Source organism: Pagrus major, chromosome 5 (assembly GCF_040436345.1).
Source record: "Pagrus major chromosome 5, Pma_NU_1.0".
Lineage (NCBI taxonomy): Eukaryota > Metazoa > Chordata > Actinopteri > Spariformes > Sparidae > Pagrus > Pagrus major.
This window is the reverse complement of record NC_133219.1, coordinates 32,562,308-32,579,626: the sequence shown is the minus strand read 5'-3', so window position 1 is coordinate 32,579,626 and position 17,319 is coordinate 32,562,308. Positions and strand designations below refer to the sequence as shown.

General features: G+C 39.7%; 1 protein-coding gene across 1 annotated transcript in view; it reads right to left on the bottom strand.

The window, feature by feature from the left end:
- oxct1a (3-oxoacid CoA transferase 1a) overlaps window positions 1-17,319 on the bottom strand; it is a 46,614-nt gene that overhangs the window by 20,015 nt on the left and 9,280 nt on the right. Inside the window, exons 7-13 of the mRNA XM_073465607.1 lie at window positions 17,100-17,160; window positions 5,167-5,274; window positions 4,769-4,883; window positions 3,884-3,978; window positions 3,067-3,115; window positions 2,163-2,235; window positions 277-352 (exon numbers count right to left, since the gene is read on the bottom strand). Coding sequence (XP_073321708.1) covers window positions 277-352; window positions 2,163-2,235; window positions 3,067-3,115; window positions 3,884-3,978; window positions 4,769-4,883; window positions 5,167-5,274; window positions 17,100-17,160 — 577 coding nt within the window. The remainder of the gene's footprint in view (window positions 1-276; window positions 353-2,162; window positions 2,236-3,066; window positions 3,116-3,883; window positions 3,979-4,768; window positions 4,884-5,166; window positions 5,275-17,099; window positions 17,161-17,319) is intronic.

Genomic DNA, 17,319 nt, shown 5'->3' with positions numbered 1-17,319 from the left:
ATGTTCACATATTAAAGTTTATTTCCTACCCTGAAATAACACTAATGTAACTTGATCACTCAGAGTTTCTGAGTGTAGAAGTAGTAAAATGTACATGTAAAATATACATATATGTGTATCATGCACAGCAACAGCACTATAAGCTTCATATAACCAGAGCCTGAAACTATTACAATCTTCACGAAGCAGCATTTGGAGCATTTGTACTGACATTTCTGTGATGACCACCAGTAGAACTTGAAAACAAGGTTAATAGACTTGTGCCAACAAACTTACTGGGATCATCCAGTTGGCTAGGTCTCCATGTTTTGACACCTGCATTGCTCCCAGCATTGTCAGGTTGATGTGACCCCTACAGTGAATGACACAAAAGAAAAAGACAGCTGTCAACTTAGGAGTCAGTTCAACTGGTGAAGTTCACTCATCAAAAATAAAATAAAAAATACACTTGATACAACTTGATAAGACAGATTCATACAACAAAACAAATGTCCTCACAATAATAACCATCTTCACATTTCTGCTGTTTTCTTGACAGCAGAACTTGTCATAAGCAAAAGGGCTGTGAACAATGTTTAATCTTCAACCCTTTTGATCTACTTTTTATAAAAAATGTAAGATGTATTTTGCATAGTTCCTCTGTGGTTAGTGTTAATGTCTTATCTGCTCCAGCTGCCACATTACATATTACATATACCAGTCAGCCACAACATTAAAAGGACAAAGGGCTGAAGTGATTAACATTGATCATCTCTTTACAATGCACTGTTCTGCTGAGAAACCTTGTGTCCTGACATTCATGCGGAGGTTGCTTTGACACATACCCCCTACCTAAACATCGTTGCACACCAACTACAACACCTCATGGCAAAAGCCCCCACCAGTAGGACAATACACCCCGACACACTGCAAAAACAGTTCAGGAATCACTCAAGGAGCACAAAAATTTGCCTTAAGTTGCTGACCTTGCCAGTCCCCAGTCCCCAGTCCCCAGACCCCAACCCAATCGAGCATCCGCAGGATGTGCTGGAACAAGCCAAATCTACTGAGGGCCCAGCCCTGATCCCCACAGGACCCAAAGGATCCTCTGCCAAAGTCCCGGTGGCAGCATCACAGGACACAGCCAGAGTTTCTGTGTCAATGACCGATGAGTGAGAGCTTTTTGGTGGCACAAGGGGGACCTACACAATATTAGGCAGGTGGTTTTAACGTTGATTGTGGTATAAATGATGTATAAATGCTGATTAGTAGAACAAGTTATTTATTTCCTCTCTCGATTAATGTGTGCTCCATTGTACTGAGAGCAATTTCTTTTCCTCCGAAATGGTTCAACGTTCTAAATGAGGTATCCAACAAGTTGCAGTTCGAGGCACTGTTAGGATGCTTACAGTTGCATAGATTAAAACAGGATCTTACATGTGGCAATAGATAGCAGGTGTGAGACCACATATGAACAAAGCCTAAGACCTAAAAAGTGATACAATTTTGCAATAAATAAGTACAAATCCAAATGCTATCCTAGTACAAGAAGAAGCTGGTGTGGTATTTGAGGTAACATGGCTCACGATCCACCACCACCATATGTTGTGTTATTCTTTCCCAGCGATTCTGGGCTCTCAACTGTTTTCGCACAACAGCAGACACACACATGCAGCACACACACACACATTGTGTCAGCGTGTTTCCGTTTTGGCCCCACCGGTGTGACTGGACAGCGCTATTTATGAGCACTATTGGATTTCCACTGGGTGGACAAACAGAACTGATGCTGCAGGGAGTGCGGGTGGGCAATCTCAGACAGCCGGCAAATCAATAAAAACCAGGGACCTTGGGAATATCGGCAGGGCGGCTGTCTAGTTGTACCGGTGACAGAAGGCATTTTCTTAATATTCAGTGTCATGTCCTGTGGTCAAGTGCTGCCAAATGGTTTTAGCTGGCTTATCGTGCAAGTGAAAACCTATTGAATTAAGAGGAAAGCTTGCAAAGAAAAATCAAGAAAGTGTGTTAGCTGTTTTGATTTTCTTGCATCAACTGTGACTCATGGCATTATGAAAATTATTTTTAAGTATTAACAAGCAGCCTGAATAAAAACGCAGAAATGTCAGGCATTTATAACTTCAGACAGCAAACATGATTTCAAAGCTTATGTGTTCTGGCCTTACCCTCGAATCATGGCAAATGACTCATCACTGGAGAAGTAGGCAGCCCCAGGGAGCACAGTGACAGTCTCCTTCCCTGCAGAGTTAGAATGTTAGATTTTTGGCCAAAATAATATATTTGGATTTTTTTAGCGTAGCAATAAACTTTGTTAACAGCACATTTGTTTTAAAAGAAACACAGTTTACAGATAAATATAATCACAGAGAGGGTAAATGAAAAAAACAAAAATAGAAAAATTAATGAGAAGATGTTGTGGATAAAGTATTGACATAATTGAAGTTATCACGATAAACGTATGTTAACAATATATTGTACATATCTTATTGCGCATATCTTTAGATTTATCATATTATGTACATGACTTTCCTATTGGCTGATCTCAGTAGTGTCTGTTATGTTTATATGCATGTTGGTTTATTTAAGAAGGTCACCATTTAAGTTGTTAGGCACAGCACCTAAGAATTTTTTGACATTTTATTTTTTGTTTATTAGTTCCAACAAGGAAGTTATCTTTTCGGCCCTGTCGGTTTCTTGGATCCAAATAAAAATCCAGATCTAGCGGATGTTTTATGTAATGATGATTTCTGCTTGATTGAATTAAAGGGGGTTGGTGGGCCTTGGCTGAGGTATGAACACGAATAAGTGCCATTCTAGTTTTTATTTATGTTTTATTTATTAAGAATATTTTAATATTTGTTTCACATTCCCTTGCATTATTGTGCTATCATGTTATCATTATATCAGTAAAATGAATAAATGTTCAATGATCATTACCGATCCATTTCATTAAGCATTCTTCTAATGCAAGAAATCAGTCCAATTTAGCCAGAAAGCTCTCTTCTAAGTTAGACTGGTGTTTCCACAGATTTGGGACTTTTGGGAGGTATTGATTAGAATAACCCTCACCAGCGTTAATCAGGTCTGCATCCACTGCATCCTCAGTGGGGTATGGGCCCTACACGGAGAGAAATGAAGATAAACAAGAATGTGCACACAGGTGGGCAGTGACACATACACTCCCACGTCACTCAGCCTGACCAGCCATGATCTTTCAAGGGAGAGACAGACACAATCACATTTTTCTGATTAGATGAGACATTGATTTTCCTTGTGTTCAACAAAAGGAGCAATCCTTGTGGCCAGAGAGGAGAGGAGAGGAGAGGAGAGGAGAGGAGAGGAGAGGAGAGGAGAGGAGAGGAGAGGAGAGGAGAGGAGAGGAGAGGAGAGGAGAGGAGAGGAGAGGAGAGGAGAGGAGAGGAGAGGAGAGGAGAGGAGAGGAGAGGAGAGGAGAGCATCTCTTTAAAACTGGTACTCATTATTAAAAGACACTTTGACAAATAAGGCATTAGCAAAGGCGCCTACATTCTCCTGTCAACACAACTGATTGGGAAGTCATTCCATAGCAGCGTCAGCAGCCTTTGTTGAAGGCTCAGCCAGCAAATAATAATTGGAAGAAAGGAAAATGGAAGAGAAATTGTCAAACTGACACAATTTGTTACATAACAAACCCAGCACACTTCCAAATGAAGACCCTAACTAGGAATGATACCGCTAAAATGAATGGCTATTCATCTTGCTACAAACTCAGAGGCACAATTCAGTTCAAAAACGTTTACTGCTGCTTGAAACGACCGTCAGAGAATATGCTGCTCGTTAGCTTCTATAGTTGAGATTCAAAGCACTGAAATCTGAGGAGGAAGAAAGCTCTCTTCAGGTGTCTTACCAGTCCCAAAATTCCATTTTCACTTTGGAGGTGGACAGTAATGTCTGGTTTTATAAAGTTGCTGGCCAGCATGGGGATACCAATACCAAGGTTGGCTGATTGGCACTTGGTTAAAGATAGTTACAGCTACATTTGTAAGCATGCAGTGGAAATCAGGCATTAGGGTGAGGAGAAACATATACAGTATAATGTTGAAATGTGGTTAACAGAGACTACCATACACTACACAGCCTTTTTGTTTTTTTGTTACATTGAATATTGTTTTCAATAAAAATGTTTTGTTAACTTTTATAAGCGAGTTGTTTTTGTTTTCTAGAATAATGAGCGATGTTCCTAATGTACAGCTCAAGGTGCAACGCATTTTCGTGACATTTAAATATGCAATGTAATTATTCAAGGCTATTACAATATATGCAATACTTTTTTGGACAGCAATATTTTTTCCTGCTAAAATGTCAGGGAACTTAGTGGTAAGGAACATCCCTTGTTGTCTATGCTTAAATCTGCAGAACTTTAAATTCTTAACATTTCAAAGATACCAAATGTGTCAGACTAAATTATAGGGTAATGCAAATAGGTAAAAAAAAAATCAGTGGTTAATCACAGATCACCCACTAAAAAACTGGCTGCTTTCATGAGGAAGGATGAATGCTATCACAATAGCTTGTAAACATGAAATGTTAAGTATAATAAAAGTATGTGTGAAATTAGCCAGTGCAATCAACTGGTTCAAAGGCTACAATTATTCATTACATGTGCTGGAAAGGAAAGGAAGCCAAGGCACAGCTTTCTTTCTTTTCTGTGGCTATGAACTGACACCTTGTTTGGTTTTAGTTGTGATAGTTATAGCACACATTTATATGACGTTTTCTTATAAAAGGATACCATACATCCCATTCTCAAACTCCAGAGCAGCCCGGCGAATGATTCTTTCACGAACAATATCCGAGTCCTTCTTTGGTTTGGGCTTCGCGTCTTGGCTTTTCTTTACTGTTCGTTTCTGGAACCATACAGAGATACATGAGGAACAGGGAAACAGCATCTTGAGAGGCTATTTCTGGCCAAGTACAAGGACACATATGGATAAGAGATGGTGATGGAAATGTTAAATCCTGCTACAATGGCTAAGTCAGAAAGGGTTTAACTCTACACTTTATTGTTATAGGATTAATCACTTATTGTTTTTAATTAATTGAACCAATTAGTGAATGGAACATGATATGTGATAATCCAGAAAACACAGATATTCATTTCTGCAAGCTCTGAAAGGTATTGTGTTGTACCTCAATCCTTTTCTCGTAGCTGGCTCCCTGGACAACCCTGTGGACGTAGATGCTGGGTATGTGAATGTCCTCTTCAGCGAAGGTCCCAACATCCACCACCTCCTCCACCTACACACAGACACAGAATGATCAGCTACGCCTTCACCTGGAAAATGTCTCAAAAACCTTGAGATTAAAGCTCAGATAAGGAAATCACGAGCTGATGGAACCATGCCATCAGGAAATAACCTCTGCCTACACAGCTATGAAATTTAACAGATTAAGTGATAGAGACCAGCAGATTTTCATGCCATTCTGCAGGTTAATTTCCAAATATTACATCGATTTATAGGCTGTTGGGTAATTTTTAAAAAGGAATTCAGCAGTCTTTTTAATTTGTTTGATATTAAATCCCAGACTGAGCTACAAAAGACAGATGGTGATGTGAGGGCAGTATAAATGTGTGTTGTCGCATGTTATTTTTGTTTGGTTCGTCTTCACTTTGTCGTTAAGATTGTGGGTCTTTATTTGTTGATGCCCAAGTGTATACTGTATATTGACAATTCTAAATAAAATCTTGATGGTGACGCACAGGCAGACACTTCTCCAAATATGACCTCAAATCCTCCTACTGTCACATCTTTCACAGGAAAAAGAGGGTAAATATTTTTGGAAGAAGGCGTTACATTTAATTTTTTTAGCAACTCTGTCTGTGTACCCAAAGCCAGCTTGGCTGACTAAAAAAACTGTAGAGGATTATCTGAAACACCAAGCCCAGGGAGCGTAGCTTGATCCCAGGATCAAAGGCGATGGAGAGTAGGGATGCGTTGCAGAGATTGTTATGGCGCTGGGAGGACTTTGGTCAAACCAAACACGGAGGTCAAAACTTTTAACTCCCTCATGTGGGAAACACTGTTTAGCAACCATTTTTATTTTTAGGTCTATTCCACAAAGCTCTGCCTCAGGACTCTCTTACAAGGTTTACATTTCAGTTCAGCAGGAGCTGTGTTAACATTGGCCACTGATACTGTCTAAATTTACCCTCATAGCACTTTAATTAATCTAACATTTATATAAATATGGCACCGTAATAACAAAGGAATGTCTCTCGGACACCTAACACACAATTTATTCCTGACTCTGAGACAGAAGTGCACCACCTTTGTGTAGGAAGTGTCCAGCAGAAGAAGAAGAGTGTACACAAAGGGGTTATTTCTGTCTGACTAACACAACACGGATGGAAATGGCTATTGATTTAAGCAGAGTTGGGTCAACATTACTGGGATAGAAATCCCAGAATGAACGCACCTGCTCCCTCCTCCTTAGGTAACTGCTATAAACCGTGCCTACAGTCTCCACTTATACAGGTGTTCAGGGGCAGCTGTACAGCATATGTGTGGGCTAAACTAAATCTTGCTGCCCATTTAAGCCTCCTCCAGCTCCTCAAATTCACAAGTCTTGTTCATATTTACAATAGGCTGTGTTATTTAATGCAGTGGCCCCCTGAGATTTTAAGTCAACATAAAAATCAAACTAAACTGGGGATGACTCGACAGCCGACTTTCTAAAGACAACTGACTTTCTTTTATCAAACAGAAGAGACTCCAAGAGGGAGGAGGTGCAATTTCTTTCTTCCTGAAGAGGGGAAAAGTACTTGAAATGACACAATAATAAAAAGGAGAAAATAAGAGAGCGCCAAGCAGAGTTATCACATCTCCGGGGACCAAAAAGAGGACTTAACCATGATAACATAATTTTCACCCTTCCTTTTTCTACGTTTCTGCGCTTCGCTCCTGTGTAGCTCAGAGAGTAACCTATTTTTTCCATTTACATGAGGGGCAAGCAGCTATTCGGAGTAAATTGAATTGAATCTCTCCTTATCTCCACTTCCTCCCTCAGCACTCAGTGCTGACTGAGAGGAGTCAATGGCTAAGAGTGGATCCCATCTTAGCGTTGTCATGGATACGCAGGCTTTGGTCTGTGGTGAGCGAGGGCCACTCAGGACCGTAAAGTGATTTCAGACTCTTTTTCTGGTTCTCTTGGTCGGGTTATGGTAAGTCTCTGATGCGCCGCAGTGAAAACGAGGCCATGCGAGATGAGATTGGTAGCGCGAGAGAATTGATACAGCAGTCCCACACATCCACCCACGTCTTTCTCTGGGGGGCTCGATCTGTCTTTTGTGAGATTTCCATAGGCGTCCTCATCAAGCAAGACTGAGCTCATCATATTATGAAACAGCAACAGTAATAAAATAGGAAAGACTGGGGGGCAAAGGAATCACTTCAGATATTTGGTGTCATGAGTTTCAAGACTTCAGATAAATGAATTTAATTTACAGCATCAATCCCTAATTTTGTCTCTTCAATCAAAAAGGTTTCAAATATCCTCGAAAACCGATGACAACGAAAGAGGGAGATCACACCTTTTTCTCCAGATCATTTGTTGGTCTCTCACACACATGTGAACAAATCCTGTATTCAGTTCAATTTTCAATTAGCTTTCCAAAGATAAGTCACAGCACAATAACAAGCTCATGCAATTTAAATGTTGTGCGTACATAAAAAAGCCTCCGTTCCTTTCATCTAGGTGATGTGTCCCGGCTGCACCCGCGCTCAGATGCAGCGCAGACAGGAGGTTCAGCGGACGAGGCCAGATAAAGCATTAAAATAAAATAATTTATAAATACACACACACACACACACACACACACACACACACACACAGGAATAACACAGACGCGCACACACACACAGAAGTAAATGAGCAGGTGTGTGGAGCAGGCAAACAGGCACACGCGCAGACACACACATTGATATTCCAGTATCTGTCGAACGATTTTCACATCAATGAGAGCTGAGCAAGGCATGAAGTGAGCTGGCAGAAGGATAGAGAGAATCAAAGTGCCCTCCGGGGACGCAATGTGCGTTTTTTTTTTCAAGAGTTGTGCTTTTTTAGGATGTGAGCTTTGTCAAATCTTGTTAATATCAAACTGATTGAATTACAATGCTACCGGATTCCTAGAATAAACCACTCTCTGACAGACATGAGTGATATATCCAGCATTGTTCATTAACGAGAGAGGGATCGGTTAATGAACAATGCTGGATATATCACTCATGTCTGTTGGTGCTACATTTACGGTTGAAGGCATGCTGGTGTTACTCGTTTACAGATCATAATTGGTTTTAGTTCCATGTACTTGAAAAGGTATTGAAAGGTATTAAGGTGATTGCACTCATACTGACAATCTGGCATACATTCCAGTCACCATATTAACAAACGGGATGTATGTTTGTGTCTTCATTATATGCAGATCATTATAAGTCAGTTCAAACAAAATGTTAGGAAGCAGCTCCTAGAGGCTACTATGGTCATTATGCTCTTCATTACAGAGGTAATGGACTGGGTGGATGAAGAACATCCCATTGATACAAATGACTGGTGTACAACTATGAATTTGTCCTTAGGGTGGTGCTATGTGGTTTTTGGATGCTCCAAAAACATTCAAATGTTTCCTCTGATAATCACTGATACCTATTAATGAAAATCAAGTCATTCCATCCCTGGAGAATGGACACTTTCACTTTTGGGCACTAAAGAAGCTCGTCTATTTTGTATGCAAGGGTAAATTTGACCTGATGGTGGCGGTAGAGGTCTGGGCGTCTGGGAATCATCTGCTAGGGACTATGAATCTCAAACTCAAAATGTATCTGGCAAGGAGCTATTCGCCTATTTATTTAATAACAGTAATGTAACAATGGTGAAACAAAGTAAACTTTGTTTTATTTAATTTGACCATTCATACGCCTAGGTGACATGTAATCCCTCAGCTAAGAGATTTGGTTGCTCTGTAATAGTAACTTTGTTGAGCTAAAGTTTAAGTTATCAATATTCAGGAGTAATGTATGTAAATAAAATGTTATGTTATAAGCCAGCTGTTCTGTTGCCGTCTGTCTGGCAATACAGACGTATCCGCTGCCGCACCACCAGACTACAGAGCACCTTCTTTTCTCAGGCTGTGAGATGCCTCAATTCATCCTCAGCACTCAACCATAAAAATGTCATTTTCAAAATCCGCCTCGGTAGCAGGCATTAAGAATAACTATATAGAAACAGCCAGTCTGCCAATGATGGTCTTGTTTAGGTCATACAGAAGCATCAATAGTATATCAAGACTGTTTCATAACCAGTTAAGGTTCCTTTTAGTACATTAAACTGATGAATATGACCCCACAAATGCATATTCAATTTCATGTTCCGATTTTAAACTTCTCAACAGATTATTAAATCACCTTGACAAACTGAGATATAACAGACTGGCAAAGCTCAGTAGCGAATACTTTAATTGTGACACTACCTGAGCTTATAATCCACCGAGCCTATGTTTTGTTTGTGTTTGCGTGTTTGTGCGCGTACTGTCGGGGGGAAAGAGATGGTGTGGCTACAGGCGAGAGAGCATGACGATGACAGCGACACCGCACTCTCATTACCCTGTGTATTTTTAGCCTCACCATTTTCCTCCCAGTGTGTGTGCGCGTGTGTTTGTGTATGCCGGCACTTGGCCATGCTCTGCCGCCACTTTCGGGGCTCAGCTCCGGCTCTATCCTCTAACCCAGAATACTGTCAACACGAGCAATCTGTTTCCTCACAGTGGAAGCTTGCCTCGCCTATGACAGTCTTTACAGTATCCAAAAAACGTGAGACAACCCAGCCAATGCAAACCCTGACAACATCACAGGGAACTAAAAATACGTTCTTTCAAATCACACATACTGCACATGGACAGCTCATCTCCCAGCTCAAATGTTTACATTTCAAAGAACACATAAGCCTCAGTGAAATGTGCTTCACATTCAGATGATGGGCAGTCGTTACGGAACTTTGAACTTACAGTTAGTGCGTATAACATGCAAATTTGCCATTTCAAACATTCAGTTTGTGCATATGCTCAGCAAATCTGTCTTCCCCTTCGACTGCCTCCTATCAGTTTTTAAAATTATATTCTCTGTCCCATTTTCTGTCTCTCTGTTCAACTGCTCCTAGAGTGACCCAGAGTTGATTATCACAACCTACAGTCTGTAACCGCAATCAGTAAATGTCAGCACTGCACGTGAATTTCTGTCAATGCCAAACCTGACTTACTCTTAGATAAGTCAATGCCAGCCGGAGTGTAAATGTTCCTTTTCAGATTCGACATGACCAAAACGCCCAATGAGTCCTCTCATGTCCAGGAAGAAGTATTTTTTTCATTTATTTATTTATTTTTTTTAAATTGGAGCCATGCTTTAGCAAAATATTTTGGCAATGCAGAAAGACGAACCCTGCCAGCAATATCTCTAAAAAGGTAAGCCGTAAAATATACTAGTTATAAAACATTAATCAGGTTTTCTGTTCAGCTCAATATGAGACTGCATCTTCAAATGTTCTAATGAAAGAAGAAAATGCCTGAGCAAGCCCACAGACTACATTTAGACAACTACTTAAGTCTGGTGCCAATATACATTTTATGTTTTTTATGTGCACAAATGTATGCACAAAAAGAAACAGAAGATCTACATTTAGTTTCAGAGAATCAACACATGAATGTAGGTCTTGATACTTGTCTTTAAGGTTAGGTGGCAAATATGTATTTTCTAAATAAGACACTAAGTAGCAAAGGAAAATCTTAGCAGAATACTTCATTGTCGAATCTTACTGCATGGTTAATTACATAAGGGGTCATTCATGAGCTCCACTCTTGATCACGTGTGCTTCTTTCAAGGCTAAAATAAAATAACGTTGCTGTCCTTCATCACTATCAAGACTGCTAATTTCATTGATGTGTAGTCTCAAGATATGCTTTTTGACACATACAAACCAGCACACACACAGTTTTGGGGGGAAATAGATGTCATAGGCTTTTATACCCATCTGTCCACTGGTATTACATCAAATTGCTGTGGTTGTAGCCCAGCCTACCCTGCAATTACCACCATTTGCTCTGGAGAGGTTTCAGCTCAAAGTCAAAAAAGTGACACAATACTGAGTACGATTTTAACTTTGTTGCTGACACATTCTCAAGTATGTCATAAATGAAGCCTCAGTAGTGTGCAATGCCTTTGTAGCTATACTAATTCAAGAAAATGCCACTACTATGTTCCACAATAAGGATTTTTTAAATCAATTTGAATTCAAAGCCATGTCACCTTCTGGCACATATAAATCCTATTTAATTAAAGCTGCAGATCTCTTTGGCAACACTATGGTGAGGATGCAAAGAAGGGCTAGAAACATCATTCGTAACCACAATTTGTGCAAAATACAAACCGGAATTATGACATTCATTGGACATATTATGCACACAAAGGCAAATTCATAAACCTTTTAAGGCAGGAAATGAAGGGGGAAATTGAGAGATGAGTGATGCACTTAGTCAAGGGCACAAGTCAAGGGCACAAGTCAAGATCAAGGCACGAAAAACAAAAAAAAGGCATAGCAAGTGCTGTAAAACAGCATGAAAAATGTGGGCTGTGACAAATAATCTAAATTCCAGCAGCAAGCAAACAAAGAAGTGGGTGCCACAGAAAAGACTTAAAGGGTCATGATAATACCAAATAATCATTCCAGCAAGTGGCCATGCAGTGCATAAACTTCACCCTAGCTGAAGCTGTATGTCTTTTTGTTGCTATTTATGTTTCAACACTAATGTACAGTGGAAGGCTGGAGCTGATCCCCTGAGGACTGAGGTCGTTTACATCCAATTAGGCCTCTAGGCTGGTTAAAAGAACAAAAACACACTCATAAACATATCCATTCGATTCAGGCATGCATGACTGGTTGGTTGTGCGTGTACACAAACACCCACACGGCTACATTGCATTGCCACAGTAACAGAATACAGTTGAGTCATTTGCTGTGACTGATGGACGAACAACAGCAGAAACCACCGCTTTGATCGAGTCCCTGGTGTATTATATCCCACAATGCACTGGGGCCTTTCACTGTACCTGCGATAAGGGAATAACCGGACCAGCTGGATACCCTGGAACATTCAACAATTGAATAGCAGGGTTTGGTTGCCTAGCAACCGTGGCAGGCGCTGGTGATGATCTGGTAATTTTCAAAGTGCTTTTGTGTTATCTCGTTTTCTCACCCTTTTCTTGTCTTTTGTAGTAAAAATTCAGCACAAAAAATGGAAGATGCACGTCTCAGAATTGGCACAGGGACTACGATGATACGCCAGTGATCATTGACCCGAGGGGCTGAATCAGTAGCCTACTGATGGCTATCTGTTAATAACGACACAACTTTAAAAAGGACTTTAATGTTAATCCACTTATCTTGAACATGGCAAATGTGGGGTCTCTTAAGAGAAACAGAGCTGGCTGGCGACACTTGCAGATTTGATAAGAGACTACTGGGAGATCATTTGAATTTTTTACCCTGAATAGCCATTAATGTCAGACAGAGTTGGAGTTACCAGGTTATCTATGCGTCTCTTAGCCCCTTTGGGATTTAGTGCATTACACACACATTCACTGAGCCTTAGGTGAGGGAGTTGGCTCAGAATTTTAAATAAAATGAATACTCTATGACTGACAGATAAGGATATATAATATGTAAATATTTAAATTTATGCCTTCCCAAAAAAAAAAAAAAAGCTACAGACAGGAGATTGTCATCTGATTCTGCGAGTGAAGAGTTCAAGCACAGGTAATTCAAACAGCCATTAGAGAGGAGTAGGTTGGCTAAACAAAATTTTATTCAAGAGGCTAATGGGCACCAGTTTTTGCAGTGTCGAGGGGGAGCGCACTGGTATTTTTGGAACTCAGTTTGACACACTTCAATGTGGTGATATTCTAGGAGTTACTAAAAACAATGACCAGAATCACACTAATAAAGAAATTCTGGGTTTTCCTGACTATGAATACTTAATTTCAAAACTGATTAAGTATTTTGAAGACAGAATTTAAATTAATCTGGATAGAATCTAGTCCAAGTTATAACTGCTGTCTAACTCCTGCCCTTTGACTAAAGCCAAGGCACGAATCATCTTTATTCTACCCTAGTCCTGTCAGTCTCCCTCCATAATGTCCTGACATTTTTCACCCTTTGATAACAATTAATTGCTTTACCCATGAACAGCTTGAGCCTACCTGGCTGCATATAGGTTACAGAGTGAAAATCTGGTCCAGCAGACAAGCAGCTTACTGTGCAACATGATCGTCAAAGAGCTTGCCGCAAGCTGGCCTGTGATGCCAAGCTGAGCCGCTGCAAGTTAAATGAATACCTTCAAACATCCCTGACCCTGTCTGTTAGTTCCCTGCTTTCACCAGTGCACCAAACAGCAAGGTCAATATTGACAGCGGATCACCAGATTTATGACTGAGCATGCACTGAATACTAAAGATAAATTTGTTGCCACAGAGATGGTAATTGCTTCAGTATCAGAGATAAAAAAGGTTCTTAATGGGTATTGCAATATAGGTCTATCACTTTATGGTCACCAATAAGTAGGCTTGTCATAGATAATGTTCACGTTACCTGCACTGCCATAAAAGGAGGCACCATAAAAAATGGTGGAAAATCTGACAAATCACCTGATAGGATGATAAGACAAACTGTTCAGACAGCTATGATGGGGATCCCAAGTACTTAAGCACACAGCTAATAGACCATATTCACACGGTGGCCATTTTCCTCTTACATCACACTCAGGGTGGAAAGCTCAGATGTTGTACAGTACTGTTGTGTTCCTGGGTATAAATCATAAAAGTATAGGCAATATGACTAATTGTCATCATCTCACTGCTTCCTGATTGATTAACATTTGTAAAAACAATGCATAGTTTAATCTGGAGGCACACACACCATATTTTAAGGTAAAACAACAGGTTTGATAAGTGCTTCGCTTCCATTAGACAACAGCTAATGTTAGCATTCAACCACATTATAATACTGTTAGGAAAGGCATTAATCAATTTAGAATTATCAACACACATCTTGAAGACATTTGACAAAACCTGGAAGTGAATATACTGGATCTAATCAAACGGTAATGTCAGGTAGGAAGTTGTTGCATGTTAACATTAGCTAACGAGTTATCATTGTTGTTTTACCTTGAAATATGGCCGAATGTGCCTCCAGATTTTCACTATCAATCATCTTTTCAGTTGCATGACAACAATTTTTCAGATTACCTTCATTTATATGACTTGCAACCTAGAACACAGCAGCATTACATTATCCCAACACTCAAGTTTCCCATCGTGAGAGTGAGGTAGGAAGAAAATGGCAATTGAGCAAATACAGTCTATGAATATTATTCCAAAAGCATATTCTAAATAGATATTTCTTTTATTTATCTTACATTATGAGACATGTTTATCATTTTAAACTAGGAATTGAGGTGGATGGGTAAACAAGGCACAGAACTGTGAAAAAAAACTTTTTCAGAAGTTTTTGCAGTCACATTTCAAAGAAGCAATTACGAACAAGTGAATATCTACCGAATGTAAGGAAGACAGTTTTAAAATGTTCTGAAATCCTGTTTGACATGTAAGACTGGAGCACAATTTACAATGAATGCCCTGTCGGATAGAAGCATTTAGTTGATATGTGGATGACAAGTGTCTGACAGGACTATTTGTTATAAGAACATGACAGGAAAAAGAAGTGAAATCCAAAATCTTCAAAGACTAGGATGACACTGACACAGTTGTTTGACACAGTCACAGCATGTCAAGCAGGGAACAGAAAATTACATATAAAATGGATTAATTTAAGTTCAAATGCAAATGCAGAGCTCCATTTCCCAAAATAAGATGATTTGTGTCAGAGTGTGTTTTGGGTGAGGTTAATTGATTGAGATGTGACAATTCAGTTTCATAAATAGGCAGTTTATAATAACATGTCTTTAGGCTACACACATATGTGTAATACTCAATTAAAAAGGCTGCTTAAACTGTGTCCTTGTTAATAAGTAAAGCAATTATTTCTGTGTCTGTGAGAGTCTTCAGGGGCTGTTTATGTTCATAACTTTCCTCAGGCCTTGTTAACTGAAGTGTGTCAGGTGCATCCTGGAGGCTTGTGATACTGCAGGATCTAAATCTCCCTTTCAACTTCTCATGTCATTCCTCCTCTCTCTCTTTCCTATCATTCCTGCAACTCCTCACTGTACGCAAGAAGAAATGCCACAAAAAGCAATCTTAGAAATTCACCTGGGAATTGAAAAAACACTTCTGTTCCTCAGTCCAAATGCAGCCTTGTTCTCTAAAACCTGTTAAACAACAGTTTCATGCTCTCCGCCTCCCAAAAAAAACAACCTGAGCATCCAATTCTAGGTGCACAAAGGTTGAAGCAGACAGTTCAATATTAAATCCAACCAATTATGTTTCCATCTCATGATAGGACTCTCTAAGCAGAGCTGCATTGTCATTCATGTCACTACTGTCTACATCACAACTCCAGCAGACGTCACACAGACACACTTCTTGGCAGCGTCACTGCTGTTAGAGCGACTAGCCTAATTATCCTTGCAGAAAGAAATTGGGCAATTTCAATTATACCTGAGCATGGATTCTCTACAATTGATTTAAAATGTAATTGATATTCATCATGGTCATTGTCACAACACATGCACTCGATTGGGCATGATGCAAAATAGCTGAATTTAGTGGTTACTTTGGTGTGGAAGTCTGCAGAGTACTGTTGTCTTAAAAGCCACTAATGCCTGTGCTATTTACTGCTATAAACCAAATTTTAGTAATTAATCGACCGTAACGGTCCAAAATAGCTGTATAGTGAGAGAATTTATTCTCCCCATTTGGTCCCAGACATTTCTAATCAACAGCAGGCTAAATCTCAGGTCCAGCAACCGTGGAATAATTGAAAATGTGCTTTGTGGAACCCCGTTAGATTTATGAGAGACCCTTCGCTACCGATTTATTTTCAGAATGCGCCTGTGTTTTATGGTTTTCACTCACACGCAGTTTTTCTCCCTGCTGCTCTGAATCAAACGGTGCCTATATGGGAGGTGTGAAGCTGTTTGTGTGTTGGAGGGGTGGAGAGGGAGACGGAGACACACACATACAAACACACACGCACACAGAGGGAGGAGATCACACATCTAGACCGTCAAATGCTATAGACAGTTGGGTAAGCAGAGAGATAAGATAAAAGTCAGTATGACACAAACAGCACAGAGATAACAGGACAGTCTCACCTCTTTTCTGACCACACAGACGGAGGTTACAACTTCTTATCTTTTAATAATGTCCGAGGTCCTAGAGTCATATTCATATAAAAAATAAAAAATAAACTATTCGCAATTCAACGTGATCTTTTCAGCCCATGGCTACAAAACACCTCTCTCAACTCACATTTCTGCTTCTGACCTTGACTATTTTTCTGCTTCCTCCCATGACTCCTTTGACTGTGGTTTTATACTGTAGCATCTATTTGAAATGATGATGTGTTTGGTTGCTTGACTGGAAATAGGATGTTTAGGGGACTGCTGGTTGGTTTCTTTCCCCTACTTTCTTAATAATCTACCGTTATAAACTTTTTTTTCCACACGTTATTTGTAGATGTAGGTGGTGTTGATTTTAGTCGGGTGAAACACAAATTCACACTTGGGCTCATTCCATATCAGTTCTAGGAGGTGCTAGATTTTAAGAATGGCTTTATTTTAAGTTGTTTATAGCGAATATATAGAGTATTTGTTTCAAAGGTCAGTTGATACTGTGTTGAGTGTAGATTTTTACATCATTTACATTTTGCCTCGAGGGTCCACTTTAGCTATGGAGGCCAGTATAAATAAATTCATACAACATAATGCATGAAATCCATTAAAAGAAGCTGTAGTGTAGACTCTGAGATGGTGCCTCCTGAGTCTGATTGATATGTGTCAGTAGACATGTTCCAGACAGATATCAGGTTTACAAGCAAATCATTGTGTTGCTGGAAGTGCATACCTCAACAATGGTGGTTTTGGCTGCTTTGCACATTGGTTGGTTGAAGTTTCTGGCTGTTTTTCTGACAGAAGAGAGAAAAACAGAGCTGATATTAAAAACCAGGAGGTAAAGACAATTACTGTAAAGAGAAAAGCAAGTATATTCAGACACTCCTACTGTAATATCCACCATTAGGTGCTAGATTACTGCAAGACACTGCTCCCTTGTGGAGAAAGATTTT